At 42.2% G+C, this 23578-nt stretch overlaps 1 protein-coding gene across 1 annotated transcript in view; it reads right to left on the bottom strand.

The window, feature by feature from the left end:
- Nucleotides 1-23578, bottom strand: part of ush2a (Usher syndrome 2A (autosomal recessive, mild)) — a 205404-nt gene that overhangs the window by 109182 nt on the left and 72644 nt on the right. The window contains exons 29-36 of the mRNA XM_036542709.1: nt 22509-22694; nt 18789-18902; nt 16546-16707; nt 10452-10611; nt 6819-6981; nt 6249-6396; nt 2567-2718; nt 1909-2071 (exon numbers count right to left, since the gene is read on the bottom strand). Coding sequence (XP_036398602.1) covers nt 1909-2071; nt 2567-2718; nt 6249-6396; nt 6819-6981; nt 10452-10611; nt 16546-16707; nt 18789-18902; nt 22509-22694 — 1248 coding nt within the window. The remainder of the gene's footprint in view (nt 1-1908; nt 2072-2566; nt 2719-6248; nt 6397-6818; nt 6982-10451; nt 10612-16545; nt 16708-18788; nt 18903-22508; nt 22695-23578) is intronic.

Raw genomic sequence — 23578 nt, 5'->3', positions numbered from 1 at the left:
ACAAGAACATTCTTATTTAGTACATTCTGCTGGGAGAAACAAGGTGGTACAATACAGCATTTTCACTGTTTGTTTACTCTGTCTTACAGCAGAAGGTAGTATTACACAACACAAGTGCGCGACTGTGCTCCATGATGTAATATTACAGAGCGGTCAAGAACCTTTAGCAACATTTATCAGCTGGTTCTGAATTCTGTTCTTTTAAAAGTGTTTTTCCTCAGGAATAATGTTACACCAACAGAGTTTAGACTAACTAGCAGGTCAGTGAGTAAGATGAATGACAAAGGGATCAAAACACAACTGTTAATACACTTTCCCTCCTCCATCTATTCAACCAGGAAAAGCAGAAACAGCTGCACATGTATGCAGGCATGCACACACAACAGGCAATGTGATGAAAAATATCAGCTTTGTGCTGATGAAGTCTTGATCAATGGAGAGGGACAATCTATCATATTGGCCTGGTAGCGAAATAAAAACGCTGATGCAGGGAGACACGGGTCAGGCTTTTCATCCCAGCTGCACTGGATTTAGACCAGAAACAGACGGGAGATATGGCCCAGAACCAGGTCCCAGCTCAGCACAATGGCGCGAGGCCTACTTACAACAGGTAATCCCCTGCGCCCCACCTGCGGACACAGACAGGTGTGATGTAAGACTATCCCAGACAGAATGGCAGCGGATGCCACAGATCCACTGAAGAGAGGTAAAACTCTGGCTTGAGGATGGCAGCTTTCAAAACCTACTGCTGATTTAAAATTTCAAAGGGTATCTTACTCTTTTTTGGATTGTTACTATGCGTTTTTATTACCATGATATCTTTTAACCACCTTTTATAATAAAGTGACAGGGCCAGTCATCAGACCTTGTGTTTTTCATCATATACCTTTTTTATATGCAACATTTCTTGTCACTTAGCTAACACTGAACAATGTGGATATCAGCTGTGACACTTACAGGAAACACACAAAATGACATCTTGAGGTGAACCCTACAACACAGGGTTTCAAAAAGATGAGTAAAGGGGCCCTAGACTTAAAACAAAAAACTAGCAAAAGCGTCCAACTGAATTGGATCTTTCCCGCCATTATCAGTGGAATGAACCATCTGCTTAGTACCTCTGTACCCATTTCAAACACATGTTGCCTTCTTATTAAGAGTTTTAATTTGTTACTCATATTGAAGTAGACTAAGTAAATGCTACATGTTAAATGACATCAGGAAAATGAAGTATTGGTAGCGGATAACAGAGACCCTTGACGGCTTGCAAAGATAGTTTTTATCTTTGTATCTGAATGTTTGCGGTAATTGTGGTGTTGAGTGCTCTGTTGATTTATTGTGATTTTGCCATTACCTTTTTAACCAGCCTGTCCCCTCTCATCTGTCTGTGGACAGGGCATCTCAGGTATTGCTCCAGCCTCACCCACACACGTTAGGCCAAAAACACACTCAGCCAGCCAAACCCAGCCACACGATGGAGGTCATTTCAGGGCGTTACGGAGCTTTATTGCTTGGACACGGTTCTGCGCTGTTGTAGCACACTGTATCCAAAGACAGGGAGTTTAACAGCGAGGGATGGTGTTGCCGAGAAGAGGCTTTCAGAGGGAACAAGGAGAGAGGCAAAGCTATCAGGGAGAACTGGGCCTGTGTGGTTTTGGAGCTGGGTCTGCACAACTGGGAGCCAGGTGTGAGTGTGTGATTTGATTGGTCGGATTGGGAGCCAGGTGTAAGTGTGTGGTTTGACTGGTTGGATTGAGAGCCAGGTGTGAGTGTGTGGTTTGATTGGTCGGATTGGGAGCCAGGTGTGAGTGTGTGGTTTGATTGGTTGGATTGGGAGCCAGGTGTGAGTGTGTGGTATGACTGGTTGGATTGGGATCTGGGTTCGTGCGTGGTTGGGAGTTGGATTACCTGAGTGCTGGTAGAAGGCTCCGGTGAACAGCACAGTGTAAGTCAGGTTCCCGTTGGGCTTGTTGGGACTCAGCCACTTGGCTCTGATGGAGCGCGGTCCCTCCACAGCCACCTCCAGGTCCACACTCCCCACAGGAGCCATCTCCAGTGTCCGGCTCTCCACCTGAGGGAGACAGTGCAGTCATCTCCATCACCCTCACACCGACAGAGCAGCGAACTGTCTGCCGTTACAGACGACTATCAGAGCTCCAGCGGTATCCTCTGTGTGCAAAGGCAAAGTGAAAACACATCAGACTGGCACAGATGATCCCATAAGTTTGCCCTCTTCCCACGCTTTCCTGCACACAGTGCGTAACTCTTTCTGGGTCAGCTGATATGATCGTAAAAGAAGCCCATCGTCCACCATTCCAACCCCCCCCTTTTACGTTCAGTTTTTGCTGCGTGTGCAGAAATCTCCCTTTGACTAAATATTGCGTGCATATTGGAAAAATGCCCAAATATGGCCCATCAAAGCCGTAACCAGCCCTGAGTGGCATTTACACCAAATGTCAAGAGCGAGCAGAAGGTGCTTTATTGAACGGAGTGAATCGATCACCTTTATGATGTCGGCTGCCATCTGACACGCCGGCATTACCATAATGTAAATGCGGCGGCTCACCAGCGGCCCCAGGGCGCAGCCCTTCACCGTGCAGGCCTGCACTCGGAAGCTGTGCAGGCTCCAGGCCGACAGGTCGCCGACCTGGCAGTGCAGCTGCGAGGAGTTCTGCACCAGCACCCCGTTCATCCACAGCCCGTAGCTGGTGATCACACCTGCGGAGGAGGACACGCGGGCAGACGCACACACAGACACATGCGTGCACACCATACACACACACACACACACACGCACGCGCACGCGCACGCACACAGACACATGCACACACCCACACGCGTGCACACACAGACACACACACACACACACACACGCACACACACACAAACACACACGCATACGCGCACGCGCACGCACGCACGCACGCACACAGACACATGCACACACCCACACGCGTGCACACACAGACACACACACACACACACACAAAAACGGATGCAAAGAAACACAAACAGCAAGTGATCAGAAGCTGCTTCTACAGACGACGGTAGGTAGCACTTCTCTCTCCTGCTCCTCATGTCAGACACAGCATTGTCAGCTGCCCTTACTTCAGACAGGTCCACACCTACAGCAGAGCATCCTGAGGCTGTGCAGTAAGACATGCAATCATGGAGCTTCACTGGCTGCCTGCTCTTTATGGCTACAGCACAGAGAGCCGGGGCTGGACACTGGCACCGTGAGGGCACCCAGGCTGAGTACGACAGATCTCACTGCGGGAATCATAAAAAACACTTTCATAAAAAAATGTTTAGTTGTAGCCACAGAAGAGACCGTAGATTCATTTTGGCACTGCTGCCCCTAAACACACATATTTAGTAAATATTATAACTGATAATTTAAAAAAAATTAAGATAGGCCCCTGTTTACAAGTGACACAAAGGTATGGTCAGATGCCGTTGCATGTGCTAATGCTAAACTGTGGAACTGAAAGACATAAAATAGGTGCTGGAACGATTCTTTCCCTCAGTTTTGAATGGCTGAGAGAGTCTAGACAGAGCTAGTTCCTGTAAATTCATCTCTCTAGCACATCAAAATAATCGAACAATATTGTTGATGCACATGTACCATGCACACACATATATATGAGTGTGTTTTTTTATGTCAGAAAGACTAAAAAAATGCTTAAAGCATCACTTGTATACCAGAGTAATAAGTTCCTCAATAACAGGTGGCAACAATTCATTCCAGTCTGTGGGGATTTGATTAATACTGGGTGTTCAACATCTCCACTGTTCCATTCACACATGTATACACTTAGCACATATGTATGCTGTATGGCCATTATTATTTACATTGTTTTTATATTTGTATATTTATTCTCCATTTTTATATTTTAATGGAATATGAATTTCTTCTTTACAGAACAATGTGAAGCAAAAATTTCTAAAAATGAGCTATATCCAAACTGTTTAAAAGAAATTAGAATGTTTAAACTGGAAATCACTGTCATTTCTGCTTTTAATATTATGTTTTAATATTCCATTTCAACATGCATGCTGGACATGATCTGTGATTTTCTTACCCTATATATCCAAAACAAAAGTATTGTTGGCTTGGGTGAGCTTCTACAAATACTACCTCACAAAGCACCAAGAAAGCAAATTTCAACAAATTATAAATATACACACAATGTACAGGGAAAATTAAAATGGTGGAAATATTCTGTGCATTTTCATTAACGATGGATTTCAAAAGCAAATATTCTTTCTGTCTGATGTGTTACAAAATATCAAAGAATACATCAGGTATAACAATAATCTGGCAAATAAACATATAAAGCATTATTATTATTATTATTATTATTATTAATAATAATAATAATAATAATAATAATAATAATATATAATTGCAAGGGATTGCACCCTCAACCACACTGCCATCTTTTTACCTTTCAGGGAATGCATTTTATACTTTAATCTACAAAGTTAACAAAAAATGTAAAATTCAGAGTGACAAATATTTTGATGTGGATTTAAAAAAGTAAACTGGCAGAAGACACACTCAGTGCATACCTTACGTGCTTTTGTTAGAACAGTAAGTCTATTTAAATTGTCTTTTGCTACATTTAAGCAAGCTGCATTAGCTAGGTTAGTGTGGCAAAAGAGGTAAAACAAGAATAAGTTTATTCATGACCTCATTAACATTCTGCACAACTGATCAATGTGTGAATAACTGCGGCCAGAAACTCAGTAGCTCACCGCTAGTTTACACTGACTGCTGCGCTGATCAGAGCAAAGCCTGTGTGCTCTGTCCTATCCTGTTCTTTATGTAAATCTTTATTTAATTTCTTGTACAACATAATGTCATGGCCACAAAAATTAATGAAATGTGAAAGAAGTGAAAGTAAATGAACAATTTTTATACAATATTCTTACTGAATATGTGGTCACTGAATGAATGATTTTTTGGGAACAGCACTTCTTACACTTTAAACACTAAAGTTAAGAGCAAACTGCGGAGTTTAAGGTGTGAATGCAGGCCTTAGGCTCAGAGCTTACATAAAGGTTTTGAGGAGGAGATCTGCATGGAGATCACAGTTTAGTCATATGTGAAAATATGTCCTTGAACTATTTATCAAAATGCAGATTGTAAAAAAATATACCACTTTAATATCTCTCCAAATATTCATTCATGAAATTAATTAGAAATAATGAAATAATAATAATGTTTTTGTATTACCATTCCTTTGGTGTGCAGTAAACTACAACAATATAGAGCTAAGGTGTAAAGAAATGTGAGGTGAATTACTGCAAAGAGCTCTAAAATACATTGGCGATGTAAAAATACATATAGTGTATTTTACAGCAGCTGCAAAATTTGCTATTCATCATAAATTAATTTGTTTTAAACTTAATCTTTTTCAGAATGCTTACATTTAATACCTACAAACATATTTATGCGTGTTTCTTTAGATGTGAAAAGCAATGACATTTTTTCCAGACCTTACAAATCTAATTTAGCCACAGAGGTACATTAGTCATCTCTACTTCGTTTCAAATACATAATACATAATACAAAAAATAACCCCATTCTGTATTAAATCAGGGTTTTAAACATCAGACAATCAACAAAAATCAACTGAAGGAATAAAATGAAGTGTGATGCTGTTTCAAAATTATCTGTTGCTTTAGAAAACAAACAAAAACCAAATCATGAGAATTTTTATAACTTTGCAATTTCATCCTGATTATTCTTATTTAAAACAAATTCCTAGCAGCTTGTAATCTGATGCTTCAAACCGTTACATTTCGCTGAGCTTTCTGACAAACACTTGCATTGCACAGCTTCGCATTTAATTCTGAAATTTCTTGCGGGGGGGGGGGGCCACGGACATCCTTAGTGTGACTCTGCGTCCCCTTCTGTCCCCTGCTGGGATGTCCCAACGGGGTGCCAAAGAGGGGGGAGATACCAGAGACAGGACGCAGAAACATGGCCCTGTCTGGAGCTGACAGACTGCACTGAGGCTGCAGTTCACAGCATCAGTCAAAAGGGAGCACTTTTCATCCACTTTAAAAGCCAGCCGTTCCCCCGCTCACACCCCCCGGCTCCTCTCAGAGACAGTACACAACGTGGTGCTATCTGAGGCTTTTTATGTGCTAAACCATCATTAAAAATGAAGAACCCACGCCTAAGCTGCCATTTAGAATATTCATTTCCCCTGCCGGCTCCCCGTTTTAACCCCGCTCACCGTTTGGCTTCAACGGAGGGGTCCAGGACACGTAGAAGGAGTCGGGGGACGGGGACATGATGGTCGGGGCGGGGACGCTTTCGGGGGTGCTCTCCTCCGTGTGGGCGACGCTGGGGGCGCTGACGGTGCAGCCACCCCCGGTGCAGGCCTGGGGGACACAAACGCGGGTCACAGGTCAGAGGGCGTCTGAGGTGCTATATGGGCAGCAGACGTCTGTCCGCTTCGAACAGGACACTTCAGACATTCACGCTATGTAGAACTGATCTGAGACAAGGGTTATCAAAACAATGGTTCAGTCATGAACAAAACTATAAAGGGTTTTATAAAAGTTGACTATATGGAGTACATCTGAACCTGTTTTTACAAAATACATTGAAGCATATATTGGCAAGTGTATAAAATGTAGTAGTGCACTTCACTTGGAAAACTCTTGGCTGGTGAATCAGTACATTAGATAGATAGATAGATAGATACTTTATTCATCCCCTTGGGGAAATTATAGCCACATAATAACCATGTAGCAGCCTTGCTTTGTGTGGTGTGAACAGGAAGGTGTCAGGCGATACACACAGCGATCTGGAAGCGGTAGGTGGTTCCTGGGACCAGGTTGCGCAGGGTGTGGTCTTCAAACAGCTCAGAGCTGTTGTACACCCCGATGGGTTCTCCCCCCTGGACAGACAGGTACAGCGTGTAGAAATCCAGGACCCCGTTAAGTTCCATGGGTGCAGACCACCTGGGTCACAAACATGAAACACAGCCCATGTCAAACGAGGAGAGACTCTTTCACTGTTCTTATGACACTCATTACTACACAGGCCTACAGGAGTTACACACACACACAGAGGCTCTCAGAGGCAGCCAGACAGCGTTTACGGGGGCAGACACAGATAACCCCACCCTCGCACACGCTCTCAGAAACGGGAGAGCCTGCTGGCTGGCGAGGTGACTTTCTCACCGCTATAAATAGAACAGAGGACACCACTATCTGCCGAGGGATCCGGGAGCTCCGGAAAGAGGAAGACGGCCAAAAGGAGGGGAGAGGAGGAAGTGGTCTCCCCTCTTCCTCAGCAACGCTGCGTCTCCATGCTGACGAGGCAACACAGCGGGACAGACCCCAGCATCATCAGCATCACATGCCTACCGATGACCGAGTCCCACATCCACATCAGGACCCCAAACCACGGCTACATGTGTTTACTCGGACTCTGTCATATGTGAATGCTCTCTCTTCCCCTCTCCCTCTCTCTCTATCCCTGAAAATATGGCATGCATTTTCCCTTTTTCTGGGTAGAAAATGTTACCTCTAGTCAGTTTATATACATTTGAGTTTAATCAATTAATCTCAACACAGTGTGCCATGAAGGGCGTAAAAACAGAAATATTTTGTTTAATGCAACATATACAAAGTGGTTTCTGCTAACATGAATAAGTTACTGGATCTGCTTTATAATCTCCTGACTGACATGTGCTGATTGGGTATATTTCAGAGTGTCGTCAGCAGTTCACTGAAGTACCTCACAAAACCAGGGTCATTCCAGGTTGGGCTACTGTACTTAAGTGCACCCAAGATGCTAAGATGCTATTAATTATTCATTTAGAAAAAAGCATTACTTAAATAACATATTTGCTACAGAACTGCATAAATAAGCATTCATACTTATAATATAATATAACAAGCATAATATACAAGTATAATAAACAAGCATCATTTCTACTTTCATTTCTATTGTGATTGTAATTTATATCATGCAACAATCTGTAACAAAAAAAAACAGCTTTTTGTTCATCTCTGTGTGCGCCAAAGACAATAAAAACATATGTTCAAATCAAAGTGTTAATATTATTATTTGTGTTGTGTATCATTATTAATCAAAGTAATTAGTCAAAGAATTTCTACTATGGGAGACACCTACCATCTAAAGATAAGGCATTCATGTAGGACCTCTAGGAATAACTCAAGAATGTTGGACATTTTTCATAATTTCTGTTAATTTATGTGAACGTTGAGAGAAAACAGGGTTTGGTGTAGAACAAAGAATTAAAGTTGAACTTTTATTTTTTAATTTCTTTTTGTTTGCCTGTGTCTGGCGTGTCAGAGGGCACGGTGTGGGAGAAGCTTTTTGCTGATATTGTTTTGCACACATCCTGGAGTCTGAGATCTTGCAACCTTTCTCACAGGCAAATCGCCACACAACAAAAGAGTATTGAACACATATGATCCTTCACCTTCTCCTATTACGATTCTGCTAACAAGGCAATACCTTCCAGAGGCATTGTATCCACAATTAGACCCTCAGAGGAGAAAAAGAGAGAGATATCATCTGTAATGTCAAACTGGAGCCGAGAGCTTCTCCCCTGCTCTCTCCCCTTCTCTCCCTCTCTCTCTCTCTTTCTCTCTTTCTCCCCCCCCCTCTCTCTCTCTCTCTCTCTCTCTCTCTCTTCATTGCCGCAGCATCGTCTGATTCTGCTCATTTTTAAATTGAAATATTCCTGGGAAAGAAAGCAATAACCGTTTCCCCCCACACCGATGAGAGCGATAAATAAGGGCCTGGAAACAGAAGCCGGCCGCGCCGTGAAAAGAGCATCATCGGGAGATGGCCGACGCATAATGAAGTTATGAAAATCGGTGATGGAACAAATTGGGTCATATACATCTTCTTAACAAATGACTTACAGATATTGCAAGCTCCTGCTGCCATTAATACAGAGAAGGAGATCACGAGCGGGTTTTTTTTTTCTTTTTTTAAAACCAGACCAGGCAAAAATTATCATAATTGAATGAAGACTGTTTAGAGAGCTTGCTACATTGCAGAGGACGTAGGGCTGGGGTCCCACATAGCGCTGGATGCAGGGGGGGATGTAATTTAATTCTGGGCTTGCAGGGAGAGTGGGATCAGCGCGAGGCTCGTGGGTGACAGCTCAGATATGTATTCTCCTTGTGGCCCCTGCGCGGCTCTTCGTCCTGTGATCGGAGAGTAAAGTGCTGACATTCTCCTTCCCTCGCATACTCTGAGCGGAGCCGTGCCCCGGCCGGCCCTCCTCTGATGTGAAACAAAGCGTGCCCCCGTTCCCCTCTTCTCTGCCCCCCCCCCCCACGCGCCACCCTGCCCTCCTTCATTCCATTGTTCTTAAGTGACGGTGGCGCAGCTGATCGAGGGACCCTAATGGCTTTCACACAGATTGGGAGAGGACGAGGGGGTGGCGCTGGAGGAGCCCCTGACTCCTCTCTCCCTCCCCCCCCCCCCCCCCTCCCTCTATCTCTCTCGCTCTCTCTCCCCCCCCCCCTCTCTGGACTCTGGGGAGCCTCTGTCCTGCTGGGGGGGGGGTCACACGCTGGGAGAATATTCCGGGTGCCTAAGAGGGTCGGGGAAGGGCCCCCTTGTGTTTTTCATACAGTGCCGTGACTGAGACACCGGTGCTTTGCTGCAGACCTGCTGCTCACTCACCGAGTCACTGAGTCCAGGCAACCCGAGCGCTCCTATTGGCTGCAAGAGGACATGCCAGCCTTCACACAACGAAAGTAACAACACCGACACTAACAGCATATTAGGAATCTAGTAAACACATGTGGCTGCTTATTTATACTTACATTATGAAGCCCTTTTAGCACTACTGCATTTATTTACCTGGAGCTGTGAGAGACCCTTAGGAGATCATCACCCTTAGGTGATAATGGTATCTACGAGGTCAGAAAACTGCAGATTACTGGTTTATCTGAAAACTACTATTTCATCTGGTAAGAGTTTCAAGGCCAAACCTCCATCTGCATGTGAATGACACCGATGTAATAATTATGAAAAGCAGAATCAATATGGATGGAAAATAATCAATATTTTCTGTCTGACGGTAGGCCGCGCACTGGGTGTGCCTGCATTCATGACCAAAGCACAGGACGGGCACATGCAGTGGCAGACCTGTGGGTGTGGATGTGCCTTACCTGAACTGGAACCTACACCTGCAGCCTCATTACCTGTCATTTCAATGAAATACTGGCAGGCAGGAGGTCAGCAGTGGTATTCTCGGTAAGCTCCAGGCCTGGACAGTGCATACACATGCCTGCATACTCACACACACAGACACTCTGCACATGTTATGTGTATATGTATGTGTGTGTATGTGCATGTGTGTACAGTCCTTGGCGATACGGTACGTGTGTGTGTGCGTGCGTGTGCGTGCGTGCATGTGTGTTAGAGACAGACTCACTGCACGTATACGCTGTGGGAGTCCAGCACGGTGAGGACAGGGGGGTCCATGTGGGAGGGGGGCAGCTGGGCGGTGAACAGGATGGTCTGGGAGCTGTTGGTGCAGCCAGCAGAGGTGCAGGCGGTCAGGACCAGCCAGTGAGAGCTGTACACACTGAGACCTGGAGACAAGCACAGCCACACATCACACAGATATAGCATATGAACAGACCCACAGCAGTACTGCTACATCTATACACATTACAACAGTGTATTAGCACCACAAATACACACAGCACAAGTACATATATTAACACAGCCAAAACATCACTATAGCACAAACAAAACACTTACAAAGGACCACTGCAACACTGCTGTGCACACCCATATTAGCACAGGGTCTTGTGCTAAATTCACAAACAAGCCACAACAGTATTACAGCAACACATTTTAATTCTCATCAGAACACCTTCTTACAGTGTAATATCTTATTCTTCTTAAAGTGTAATACGTTAAAACCTTGCTTTAAACTTCCTAATGTGTCCTTTACTGTTCCTTTAGTTAATTATTTTTACCCTGTTTTCACCTCTCTTGTTAGAGTGTGCTCATCTCCATGGTCATTTCAGATTACACTTTAAGCTATCACTTGTAGCCATCTACTGCATACACAGCATGTGGACCAAGCAAAGCTATACTCCTGAGGAAGATATACAACAAATACTGAAGATGGATTATTCATTTGTCACATGTAGATAGATTAGTATGTATTTACATGTCTAGACACACATATACAGAGTGCAAAAACATACATGTATGCAGGCATAGTAGATTTTGATTTGAATAAATCAGATGAAAACACCAACACTGCCAACTCAGTAAAATGTAGAAACATCAGATTAATCACCAACATCAGTATTAATGAGGAATCACTGCAGAATCTGTTATATTTGGCCACAGTTAGTGGATAAACTGGTTGGACAGGAGGCCTTATCTGCAAAGGTGCTATGAGGTATAGACAGGTATCAGGTGGTAAGGTAAAAACAGAGTTAGGGACTAGTTTTTCAAAGAGAAACGAGAGGAGATAGAGGAGAGGAAGGGGAAAGAGAGGTGAGAGAAGGGAAAGTAAAATATCTACATTTGTGAAAACAAATTACAAATTGAAGGTGCGTGGAATTTAGTATCAAACAGACTTGTTATTGCATCGTATGCAATCTAGACGTTTCAGGCAAACTGTAAATACTTTTCTGCAAAGTTGCTATGAAGGAACTGAAAAAATGTCTTCCTGAGCAGGTCTGAAACAATGGAAGAAGTTTTGAAGGGGGGGGATTTGAGAGATTTAGTAAAAAAGAGACATTAACATGAATCATGTCTTCATGGCATAGGAACACATGCATAACAATGTCCAATATCTATCAGCTCCAGCAAATTTACAGTATATAACTCAGCATTACAATGATATCTGCATTTCTGTAGGGTCTACCTTAACAATAACTTTACACCCCACTGGGTTTAAAATAAATTAAAACTACAACATTAAGCTGTCAGAGTAAATGACATACTTCACTTTGACAGAATCCTACTATGAGGACGTCTCTGAACTCCAAATCCTCGTTATCTCTCCTGATTCTGCAAATTCTTCAGTGTAATGGTTTTAGATTTATCATGGCGACTTCATTTCAGCCGTATGTTATTTTATCAAAAATCTTACGAAGAGAGATTGCTGTCCCATAAAATCACCATCAGTCAGGAAGATTAATCTGAGAGCCATTGAGCACAGGGGGTATTTTGTTCCCTTTTCCATATCACCCATCACTGTAAAACTCGTTTGTGAAAAGGGACATCATCAGACATGTGACCACTATGTCTGATGATGACTGTTCATTTGCTGTCATACATTTATTGAAGGTGCAACCTAACCCCATAACTCACTTAATGATTGACCAATGATTTGACATCAACATTTAGCTAATTTAGTTTTAAAAAAAAAAGTTTTAAATATAATCCAGAAAGTGACTTTCAAATAACACCAAGCGCACTGAGAAGAAAGCACGGAGTCAGTGTGAGGAAAGGCAAAATCACACAGAGACACTGTCAGTAAAACCGGAACGATTCTAAAGAGTTAATATGAACAAGCTGTCAAAATGAAGAAATGTCAAAACAACATCATGTGAACACCTCTTGGGCTGATAGGATGTGTGCACGAGAAGCCTTCACATTTCCCTTCGCCTATTTCTGCCAGAAACAGACACTGCTACCAACAGCCCATATGTATCCTTTTTCAGTAATTAGCTGATTGACACCATATTGTTTTCTCACTCCCTTACAAATACGACACATAATACCGAATATCTTTCTTTTTTTGTAGGTGTAACAGGTTACCAAAGTTTATGAATTTTTAGATATCCTTGAGCAAAGCTGTCAATTAAACATTTTTTTTTTTTTTTTTTTTTGCAAAGAGTCCTCAAAATTTTTCAGAATCCACAAGTACTTCCTCAGCTCATCTGTAGAGTAAAATTAGTGTGGGTAATATTAACCTCTCTGCACTCTCACTGATGAGTTAGCTTTACAATCAGCGACCACCCGCTGGCTCTCAGTCTTAGTGGCACAGTAACAGACCAGCAGAGAGAGCCTTCCACATCACTGGACTCATTTGTTAATCATCTGTACTTGGAGACTGAAGACACAAACATTGCCTGGGAACCGCACGTTTCAAAGAGCGCTTGCGACGGGAAGGAGCCGCTCTCCTTGAAGATCTTGAAAGCAGTTTACTGTCAAGGAAAGAGGGGGAAAATGCAAAGACTCCAAAATCACAGCGGGGGCCGGGGAGAAGCCGAACCGACACATACTGAAAGAAATTGGAATCTCTGGGCTTGAATAGCAACCCTGGGAGGGAAGGAGAGAGAGGGAGAAAAAGTGAGTGAGAAAGTGAGTGAGGGAGGGGGAGAGGGAGAGCGGAAGAAAGAGGGAGATAGAGAGAGATAGAGGTCTTCTGCTACCTGGTCCCTTATCATCTCATACCTTTGGCTTACCAAGCCTGAATTGAATATGCCATTTCTTTGGGTGGATGAAAGGTAAGAAGTAACAACTCCCTGGTGCACCTTGTGAGATATTTCCTTTAATGCCTGTAGCACGCTATTGTGAACTGGTTTGAACCTTTGTTGTTATGCATACGCATGTAGTCACCCATGTCAGAGAGAGGGTCCCAGCAAAAAAGAATAATCACAGCATCAGGCAAGATGAACCACCTGCAAGGGGGGGGGGGGGGGGGGGGGGGGGACAGTAGGCAGGACCTCCATGTAAAAGAAATAAATAAATCTGTACGGAGGAATGAAATCTGTGATCATGCTTGTAACAAAACCAGGTGTGAAATATGGCCGAGCTGTCCGCTGGCAGCCGCAGCAAAAGCTACTTTGTCCCCCTGTTAGATGTCAAATCATTTGCATAAAATCAGCTGCTGAGTAATGTGGACGGAGAAAAACTGATCATCATAAGATGCCCAAGAAATGGATCAACAAGCATTATCTGGCCATGTGTTACAAGAAATTACATCCCAAAGCATAGATGCCCCAGTGATTACTGTCAGACAAGCGATCATTTTCAATATAGGCAATGAATGAGGCCCCATTTCATTTTCCAATTGATTTCCTGCTGTTGTTGGAAGAAATCCATTGATCTTATTTTTTTTATTTATTTATTTTCTTTACAAAATAAACAGACCAGCAATGTCCACATATGAGATGGATTTGTCAAAGGCCTCAGTTCTCATACTGGAAGCAAGTCTACTTTTGTGGGAATCTCCACATTATGGTTGCGTCATTTTAATATGTCAATCTGCATCCGGACCTGCCGGGCCCACAAACTGGCTTCCACTATAACAACATTTTGCCATTAAACGATGACTCGGACAGCTTGAAAATAACTTTGCCCTGGGGAAAAGAGTCAACAGATATCATTTTTATAATGCATTTCAATTGGTTTTGGGTGTCCATTTTAACAATGTTCTTTCATCCATTTTCTGGCTCTTGTAGGCTGTCTGTTTTGGGATTCGCATACAGATTGTAGGAGAAAATGAGGCATCACTCTCAATGCAAGCGAAACGTGAGAGAATACTCAGTATTCCAACATGTGAAAATGTGTCCTCTTGAATTATACACAATCAACTACCAATCAGAGTCGATCATTTCTGGCTGGTTCTCTCCCTGTCAGGGGACTCCATTTTGGTTTGCCAGAGCATGTCATGACATGAACTGACAATTAAGTACGGTCCTAAAGTCTGTAACCCATGTGTGGTCACATAAAACCATTAAGCAGAGCTGACACCCCGGCTGTGGGCTGTTGGAGATCACTGGGACGCTGAGGGCCATTCTATGAATGAGCATGTGAAAAGTCCCTTTTTAACCTTTTCACCAGATTTTATAAGAGGCACCGCCTCAGTCTAATAAGCTCCTGCTAATATGGCCCTGGCCTGTGCCATGTACCCACAGTATAACAGGAAGGAAATCAAATTCCCATGTAAACATTATGCCAGTGGTCTCAGAAGCTTGCCTCGCTCCTATCCTAAAAACCGGAAAGTACAGAGTTAATGAAATGAATTTAGGCTCTAAAACATGCGAGTGTGAATCCAGGATGTGAATGAATTAAATTGAAAAGCTGTGCTGAGCTCCCAGAAACAGGATCTATCTGTGTGTCCCAGCTGTAGTCTGTAACACTGTAGAGGGGTTTATACTGTTTCCACTGGTCTGGACAGGGAAGAGGTTTGTCCCTCGGCACGCCTCTCTCTTTCTCTCCCCAGTCTGGACTGTTGATGTGATATGGTCTACATCTGCATGGCCCTGAGAAAAAGATATTTGACCACAACTTTTACTGATAATATTATTACTTTTATTATTTAAAAAAAATATTTAAAAAAATGCTTTCATAGCCCCTGAAATTTGATGATGAGGATGAGGAGGAGAATGATTCATTGAGAAGTGAAGGTGTTAGTCTTGAGCAGAAATAGGCCAATTGGGAAACACATAGTTTCAAGCATCGCTTTCTCCCACGGGTCAAGCGGCGGTGAGAGCCTGGGGCCTTTTCATAAGACACAGAGTTTGCATGTTAACGCAGTGCCGGCAGGTTCCCGGGCAGGCCTAAAATGACGTGAGCCTCCGTTCCACCCCTGGGATTAGGCCTCTCCCTGCGAGCGTGAAACACAATGATGCAACAATGCTCTCCGCAATAAAACAGACGCTCCACCCATTCACATCCTGGCCTTGATTAAATAAACCCCTGAAGACGAGGCGGAGCTGCTTGCTGCCCGGCACGCGCGCGAGGGGGAACAAAGCAAATTCTGCTTCCATTTATTACGCCTGTGCCCCCCTCCCGGGCCCCCCTCCCGGGCCCCCCTCCCGGGCCCCCCTCCCGGGCCCCCCTCTGCTCTCTGCATCCTGGGTTTCACAGCGGGAAGGGGTCGAAATGCACCACCGCAGCCCTGTTTCCAAAAACACGCCACTGCAGACTGTTTAAAGAAACGTGATTCGTTCAGATCTGGTAATGCTGCTATTTGTATAATCTGTGTCAATATCAGAGTCGTAAATGATGTGCTGCTGCATTTCCCTTCTCTGGATGTCAGCTCCTCTCATTATGAAACATTATTGGTGTGAGATCCATTATCAAAGCCTGTTTACTGTAAGCCTGTGGATCTGCAGTCAGTCTCTCTCACTGTAATACACATTCAGTGTGTAGCAAATCCCTCAGTCTGACATGCTGTTTCATCCCCAATTTGAGGCAGTTTAGTGCTTTTCAAAGTGATATTCCCCCTGTGAGCTGGGGCTTCTCCTTGCTCTTTCAAATGCTAATTTTTATTTTGTTTTGTTTCCTTGACATTCCTACTTTCATCAAGAACACAACTTAGGAGAATGACGCATTAGACTGACATAGGAGTATGGAGAGACACACACACATACACATACCCGCAAACACACACACACACACACACACACAAACATGCACATACACACACACACACACACTTGCTGAGCTTTGAGCATTGTTCCTCTTGATTAAACAGTGTGTGCTTGGTGCCTGTGCTACTTGGCGCCTGTGCTACACAGTGCTAAGAAAGAGGAAATGCTCACCAGTGATGTTGAACTCAGTGCTGTTGCCTCTGTAGATGAGCGAGCTGTCCTTGTACAGGATGTATTCTGTGATGACCCCATTGGGTTTTTTGGGGGGACCCCAGTACAGGGAAAGGGCGTTGGGGTACGGGATGGCGTTGGGGGGGCTGACCTCCTCAGGAGCTGGGGGATGCAGAGGGACACAGTCAGAGATGTCATGAGAAGTTTCTTTGGTGGATGTCATATGCATTTCATTTTGAGAAAAGAATGAAGGATTTCAGCGCTTCGACAGAAGTGCTTGTCTTTTTCTTATATGTCTGGGTGCACAAGTATATGATTTATTCACTTATGATACACACAAAGCACCACTGGAATGGGTTTGTCCCTTTGTCCCTGCCTACCTGATAGCCATTTAGTTGAACTGAACTCCACTAGAGCCTGGGAAAACACTTATTTTTGTTTCAATAAGGAATGAATTTAAGGACAAAAATACAGACCTGGAAATAATAATAATAATTATAAAATACATAATTATAAAAGAGTAGGTAATACCAGAAACTTTTCATGGACAGTTAGCTGGTGCAGGCCTCTCGTTAAAAGATAACCTTATATGCATTCTGTAGAGCTATGCATATAAAGTGTGACACATCCTAGCCTCTCTGTAGCAAATACCTGCTTTTACACTAGTATAAAACACTTTATGTGCTTACATTCCATCCCTGCGACAATGGTTATTCCAACTATAAATAACATAAATATTTAAGAAAGCTCCATTAAATATTATTTGAATTATTGACTTGCTAGACGCCATTATCCTGGAAGACTCACAAAGCATTAGAAGACACAGGAAAGGAAACCCAAATCAAATAACATCAAATAATATCCACAAACTACACGACAGGCATCATGGAGGTACAATTTGTGATGATAACTAGCTGACAGCTATTTGCGCAACACAACCAAAAAAAAAAGCTAATCCATGAGTGGCAGGTGAAATTTTACCCTATTTCTCTTCTGCATACAGCACATGGTGGTAAGATGTGCAAAAAATACACAGAGTGTTTGAGTTTAAATGAGGTCATATTGTGACAGACAGGTCTATCATACTTCCAAGGACCAATACACTGGTAGTCGTCATGATGAGTGTCTGTTCAAAATGCACAGCACTGACAGCGTTATGTGTTTGAGACTGCTGGCTCGGAGAGAACTTGCTTCTACATGTGACAGAGAACAATGTTTAAATATCAACACCCCTGAATCAATACTGCAATCTCAATTTATGTAACCGCGTTCACTTTAAAGATTTTCTTTTTTACTCTATAGCAGCCTCTAATATCATATTATCCCCTAAACAGCTACTAAGCTCAGCACAGATTAATGTCTCAAAGAGAGAGAAAAAAAAAACACACTTGCATATCTTTAATAGAGCTCCTTTGTTAAAAAGAAGTGATTAGAGCCACATTTCCAGGACAGAACTAATTTTAGTTGTTTAAAAAAAACACACACACTTTAAAGCATTGAGGACATCCGAGAGAAAGAAAAAAAACTGCCAGACAATTAATCTGTCTTTATTCTGCTTATTGTCTCATGTCCACATGTTATGGGACCCCGTCAGTCAGCGGGCACCATCGGATCTCAGACAGGATTTCTTTTCCTTCAGCGTTAAGTCAGATGGACAACAAGGCGAAGAAAAGAGGAGGATCCCTAAATGAAGGGATCGTTCATTTATCTGAGAGCGCGTCTGCAAAGCCTTGCAGCAGAGTAGCAGCCTTCCGCAGTTCAAACAGGGACCACGGAAATGAAGCGTTTGATTCTCAATTTCATACTTTGCTATACAATCAATTCTTTTTAGTCAGACTGTCTCTAGATTTACTTCTGTGGCGTAGTAAAATGAAGAAGCTTTCATTAATCTTTCAGATGCCTCGTATTAATGACAAGGCTCTTGCATGAACAATGTAACAGCAATTAAAAAGCCCATTAATCTGCATTACAGCTATTAAAGATGCATGTCATTAAAGGGTATAGAGTTTGATTCATTTTCAACCCCCATCCAACCCCCCACTCGCAACTCCTATATTTGCCCCCCCACCCCACCCTCTCCAAAAAAAAAAAGAAAAAAAGGAGCAATTACGTGCTGGCAATGCACTTTGTCATCAAATTAGTTTGGAGTTTTCTAGCAAATGGCTCGGCACCATTTGAGCGCCACGTCACTTTTACTGTTCATCAGAGAAATGTGCGAGTCAGGACCTGCTAAATGACTTTACCCTCTTGCGGAGTGCTGATGTTCCTGCCGCCCAGGCTTTCCGAGCACCCTGCCCGAGTGCAGGCCGTCAGGGTCACTGCATAACGGGTGAAAGGTGCCAGGCCGCTTATATTACCTGTGAGAGAGAGAGGGAAAGACAGAGAGAGGGAGGGAGGGGGAGGGAGTGGGGGAGTGTGAGAGAGAGAGAGAGAGAGAGAGAGAGAGAGAGAGAGAGAGAGAGGGAGAGAGAGACAGAGAGAGAGAGAGAGAGAGACAGAGAGAGAGAGAGAGAGAGACAGAGAGAGAGAGAGAGAGAGAGAGAGAGAGAGAGAGAGAGAGAGAGACAGAGAGAGAGAGGGAGACAGAGAGAGAGAGAGGGAGACAGAGAGAGAGAGAGAGAGAGAGAGAGGCAAGTGTCACTCTCCCCTCTTCCATTTTCAAACCCATGCTTTTTAAAAACCAAGAGTCCTGGGACTTAATGCAATGGCTTTTCAAACACAGCATAATATAACCATCGCTTCCCATAATAGGTCTAAATTTAAAGGATCTTTATTATCAAAAAGTCATATCTCCTATTAATCAAGGTGGATGTAAGTGATCCTGGGCCTTCGCGCGTGGGATATGGGACACTAATGATGTTATTTAATGGACAGAACAGGTTGAGATTTTAAAAGAGCTTTTCTTGTTTAAGCAATTTCCTTTTTTTGTAAATCTTTCATTTGCTTTCATCTTTTTTTTCTAGTGGGATAAAATAAAGAATACAAGAATTTAAATATAATATTCTGAAATAATGACCCTTCCCCTGTGTTTGCTATGAACAGTAAGGATATGTTTTTATTGTACATTTATATACAAAATTGCCAATAAAATATGCTTTTCATGTCACCTGATACTACACAGTAAGTGCCCGCAGAAAAAGCAGTGGATTCCATTCTGAAGTCATTTTCAGCAGTAAAAAAACAAGCCTCATCACCCATTTAGTGGCTGGGCTTACAGCATTAATTTTCTCCCACAGTTACGATATCCCATATAAATAGCAGGCTATTATTAGCCTGGGCTGTAAATTAAAACAAAAGACCGCTGAATGCACAGCTTTTAATTAATTTTTACAGTTTAAAATCAGGATTTATTTATTAATTTATCATCCCAAATAAAGGCAGGCCTTTAATGGTGGGTGTTTGAGTGGCTCTTTGGCCATGGTCCATAGTAATTTCCTCTCCTCCGTTATGTTAATCTGTGGGCGGACAGATTGCCATCAGCTCTGAGTGGCTGCTGCACAAGGAAGGTAAACACCTTGCTTTGGCTGTAATTGGCCAGGTGTCTGTGTCTTTTTGTCAACCGACTTTTAATTCAATTAAATCCCCTGACTCACCGTACTCTCATTACCTGCCCATTTGCCGTCTTGTTTTTCTATCTCTTGAGATGTAATTTGTCTTTGACAGAGCTATCATGAAGTGCAATGGCTCAGTGACATGCTGTTTAATATATGCTAAGAGAAAAGTAATCTTCATATTTCCTTGGAGCAATGGTGTCCATCGAATACGCATGGAGAGGACACTGACTGTAATCACTCTTTGATGTGAACAGCATGCACTTACCAGAGTGTGCTGTGTTTACCCGAGTCTTGTCAGGCAAATTCACAAGGGGTCCTCTGATTAGCATTAAGCTGTTAATGCTTTCATCCAGAGCTACATCTCCTGCTCTCTTATCTAGCTTTATATCTGATTATATTTTAATTTTATTGATTGAGTGATGAAGCTTCATTGATTGCCTAGAATTTGCACAAACTTCTCCGGAGTTCAGCACTGATACTGGTTTGAGTTAGACCCAACACTGACTAAATTTACCAATGCTTTGGTCAGTTTGCTAATCTTTTACCACTCAGCTGACGCTGCTGCCCAGACCCCTCTGCGTCACAGAGCTTACAAACACCAAGCGCCGTTCACTGAGATAATGAAACATGGACAATCAATGGTAAAAGTAAAAATCACATCTAGCTGTTACCTCTGAGATGCATGTGTAAACATGCCATGAATCTCTACAGCATGGTACTGCAGCTGATCCAAACAGAAATATTTATAAAAATAAAATAACAGATTTAAAAGGAAGGGACTAAATATCAGTACAATCACCCGTGGAAACCTCTGAGGCCCTGCTGGTTCAGCTTTACCTTTACGCTGAACATGCTGGACTAGATACTGAGCATACATCTACGACAGGCAGCCCTCATAACTTACTCTAATCGCTACTTAAACTTGATAAAACCCATTACTGTAAGTGTTATCAGTACACTACATTTAAAATGCTTGAATGAACCCTTCCTGAAAGAAAAAAAACAAAAAGCAAAAAAACGCTGCTTTCACTGCCTGCTGCACTGAACTGCTGTAATGAAGATTGTTTTACTTTCACTTTTTTAACAAAGGTGTATTACAGCTGTAGGTAAAGGTGCAATAACAGCTGTAATTACATTTGGCTTTTGTTTCAGCGGCTTAGTTTCAGTTTAGTTTTATTTTTTCTTTTCTCTTCAGTTTTTAGTCCTTAGTTTTATTTTTGCTTTTTTTTTGAAGTGCAGTTTTCATTTTTGTATCAGTTTCTACTTCAGATCCCAATCGATCACAGTTTCAGTTTTAAGACATTAAGTCATAGCGTTCTCTCAATCTCATCTGAATACAAAACAAGGAATGACTTCAGCAAAGCATTATAAACAGCTTCAGGGGACTGGCACCAAATGCTCCTTATTACTGAAATTTACTTCTGTTTCATATTCTTCCTGTTTTTCACCACACTGTGTTCCACTAATGGTTACATGCATGTAGAGGAAAAAGACAAAAAAAACCTAAACGGAAACCATATGAAAACAAAGAGTCTTGAATTTCTTGTTGCCTTGTTTCTGATACTGGCATCACTAAACACTATTACTCTCAGTCCTACTGCAGTTACTGCTACTGCAAATAATAAATAATAAATATTGCATAATTTGCTTCAACACACCTCTGCTGTACAGATAAGGAAAGGTACGGTTTTTAATTAAGAAAGCTACCATTTCTGCTAGCATACAACCTCTTCAATTTCCTTTGTTTCTGAGATTATATTCCAAATCATTTGAATATTCAAGAAATAATGCAGAGTGAATTGGTAATCACTTTTAAATTTAAATGCAGGATTGTGAACGTGGCTGCAGTTTTCATATCACAGGACAAAAAAGGTGTGTTACACAGCATATTAGCTACAGGTACACATACCTATAAGTGCACCCAATATTACTACACTTCTGTTGTGTGTCTTAATTTCATTGCGCAGATACTACTCTCAGTAATTAGCATGGTGATTACAGGAAACATCGCTTTTTTGAGAATGTACAAATTTTGCTTATTAATATTTTGATTAATTATTCATATTTGTATTAATTTTTCTTTTTAAAGGTTACCTATCTATCTAACTGAATGACAACACGCTAATCTCACTGACAAGATGAACAATTTTAACATTTAACTTCACTTGTACTTTGGAACCATGGATTTCACTTTTTGTTTAGATTTTGAATGTGCACAGTAGCTTCAGTGTATTTTTATTCCAAATAAAAATGTTTATTTTATTCATTGTGTTGATTTAAATTTCATAATGCTGATGATAATAACCCTGGTCCTTTCCAGCTTCAGGATATCTTTTCCTACCTGCAGAAGTGGTCTTGCCTTGTTTAAAAAGCAGGCGCCCCTGAAAGTGGAGTTGGTACGGCCCTTACCTGTCAGGTGCTGAGTGTGTGGGAAGGTGGCGCTGACTGGGGCCCGGGTGGGATCGTCCCAATTGTACGCTTTCACAATGTACTTCTCAATTACACCTCTGACCTCAGCAGGCTCGTCCCAGCTCACCTCGGCACTATAACCATTTACGCAGGCAACTCTGGAGGGAGTCAGCACACTTTGAGGAACTATACAAGGATAATATGAGAGAGAAAGAGAGAGAGAAAAGGGGGGGGGGGGGGGGGAGCCAGAGAGGGAGGGAGAGAAAGAGAAAGTGTGTCAGCCCAAAGAAAAGCAGCATACATATTCTTCACTTTTAATAGGCACAGTAAATCATATCTCACCATTAGCATAAATACAATTTATTAGAGTTGTAACTTTTGCAGCACTGATTTAATATGACTGTACATCTTCCACCATTCAGTCTGAACTATATTTCAAAACGATCAAGCATTCTGCCTCTCTCTAGACTGGGGTTCATCTTGCAGGAAATATTAATTATGGTTTCATATGCATGCAGAAAATGCGTTCAAGTTTGACTCTGTGACACAACAGATGTTATGGATTTTCAGATAGCCTTTTCATTTACAATGGGGACAAAAAAGCAGGTCAAATCACTGTCGTTCCTGAATTTACATTTCTAAGGAAATTAAAATGTATACATCAGAGCACAGAATTTACATCATCACATGCAGTAATGAAATGGCTACTATTGATAATAACAAATGTTTTATAGTTTTATGAAGTAACTACGTCTAGACAGAACTGTTTGGTGATTTTTAAAAAAATGTTATAAATATGAGTATAAAATAAATGTTAAATACATTAATTGTGCCAGGCATGTGTGGACTGGATGGCAGACTGTGAAAAAAACCCTCTCTAAACTTAAAGCCTCATACCTGACATCAAACTCTGTTGTGAAAACATTCATCACATGTAATGCTTTTCCTGCCTTGTTGCGTTAGTAAAACAAGAATACCTCAATGTACTAGATTATCCCTGTTTGTGCAGAAACAGATTACTGTGACAGAGCAGAAATTATTGTCTTTTTGCATGTTGACTGATTCAAAAC

The sequence above is a fragment of the Megalops cyprinoides genome, chromosome 12 (assembly GCF_013368585.1).
Source record: "Megalops cyprinoides isolate fMegCyp1 chromosome 12, fMegCyp1.pri, whole genome shotgun sequence".
In the NCBI taxonomy this organism is placed as follows: Eukaryota; Metazoa; Chordata; class Actinopteri; order Elopiformes; family Megalopidae; genus Megalops; species Megalops cyprinoides.
This window is presented reverse-complemented; position numbering and strand designations above follow the sequence as displayed.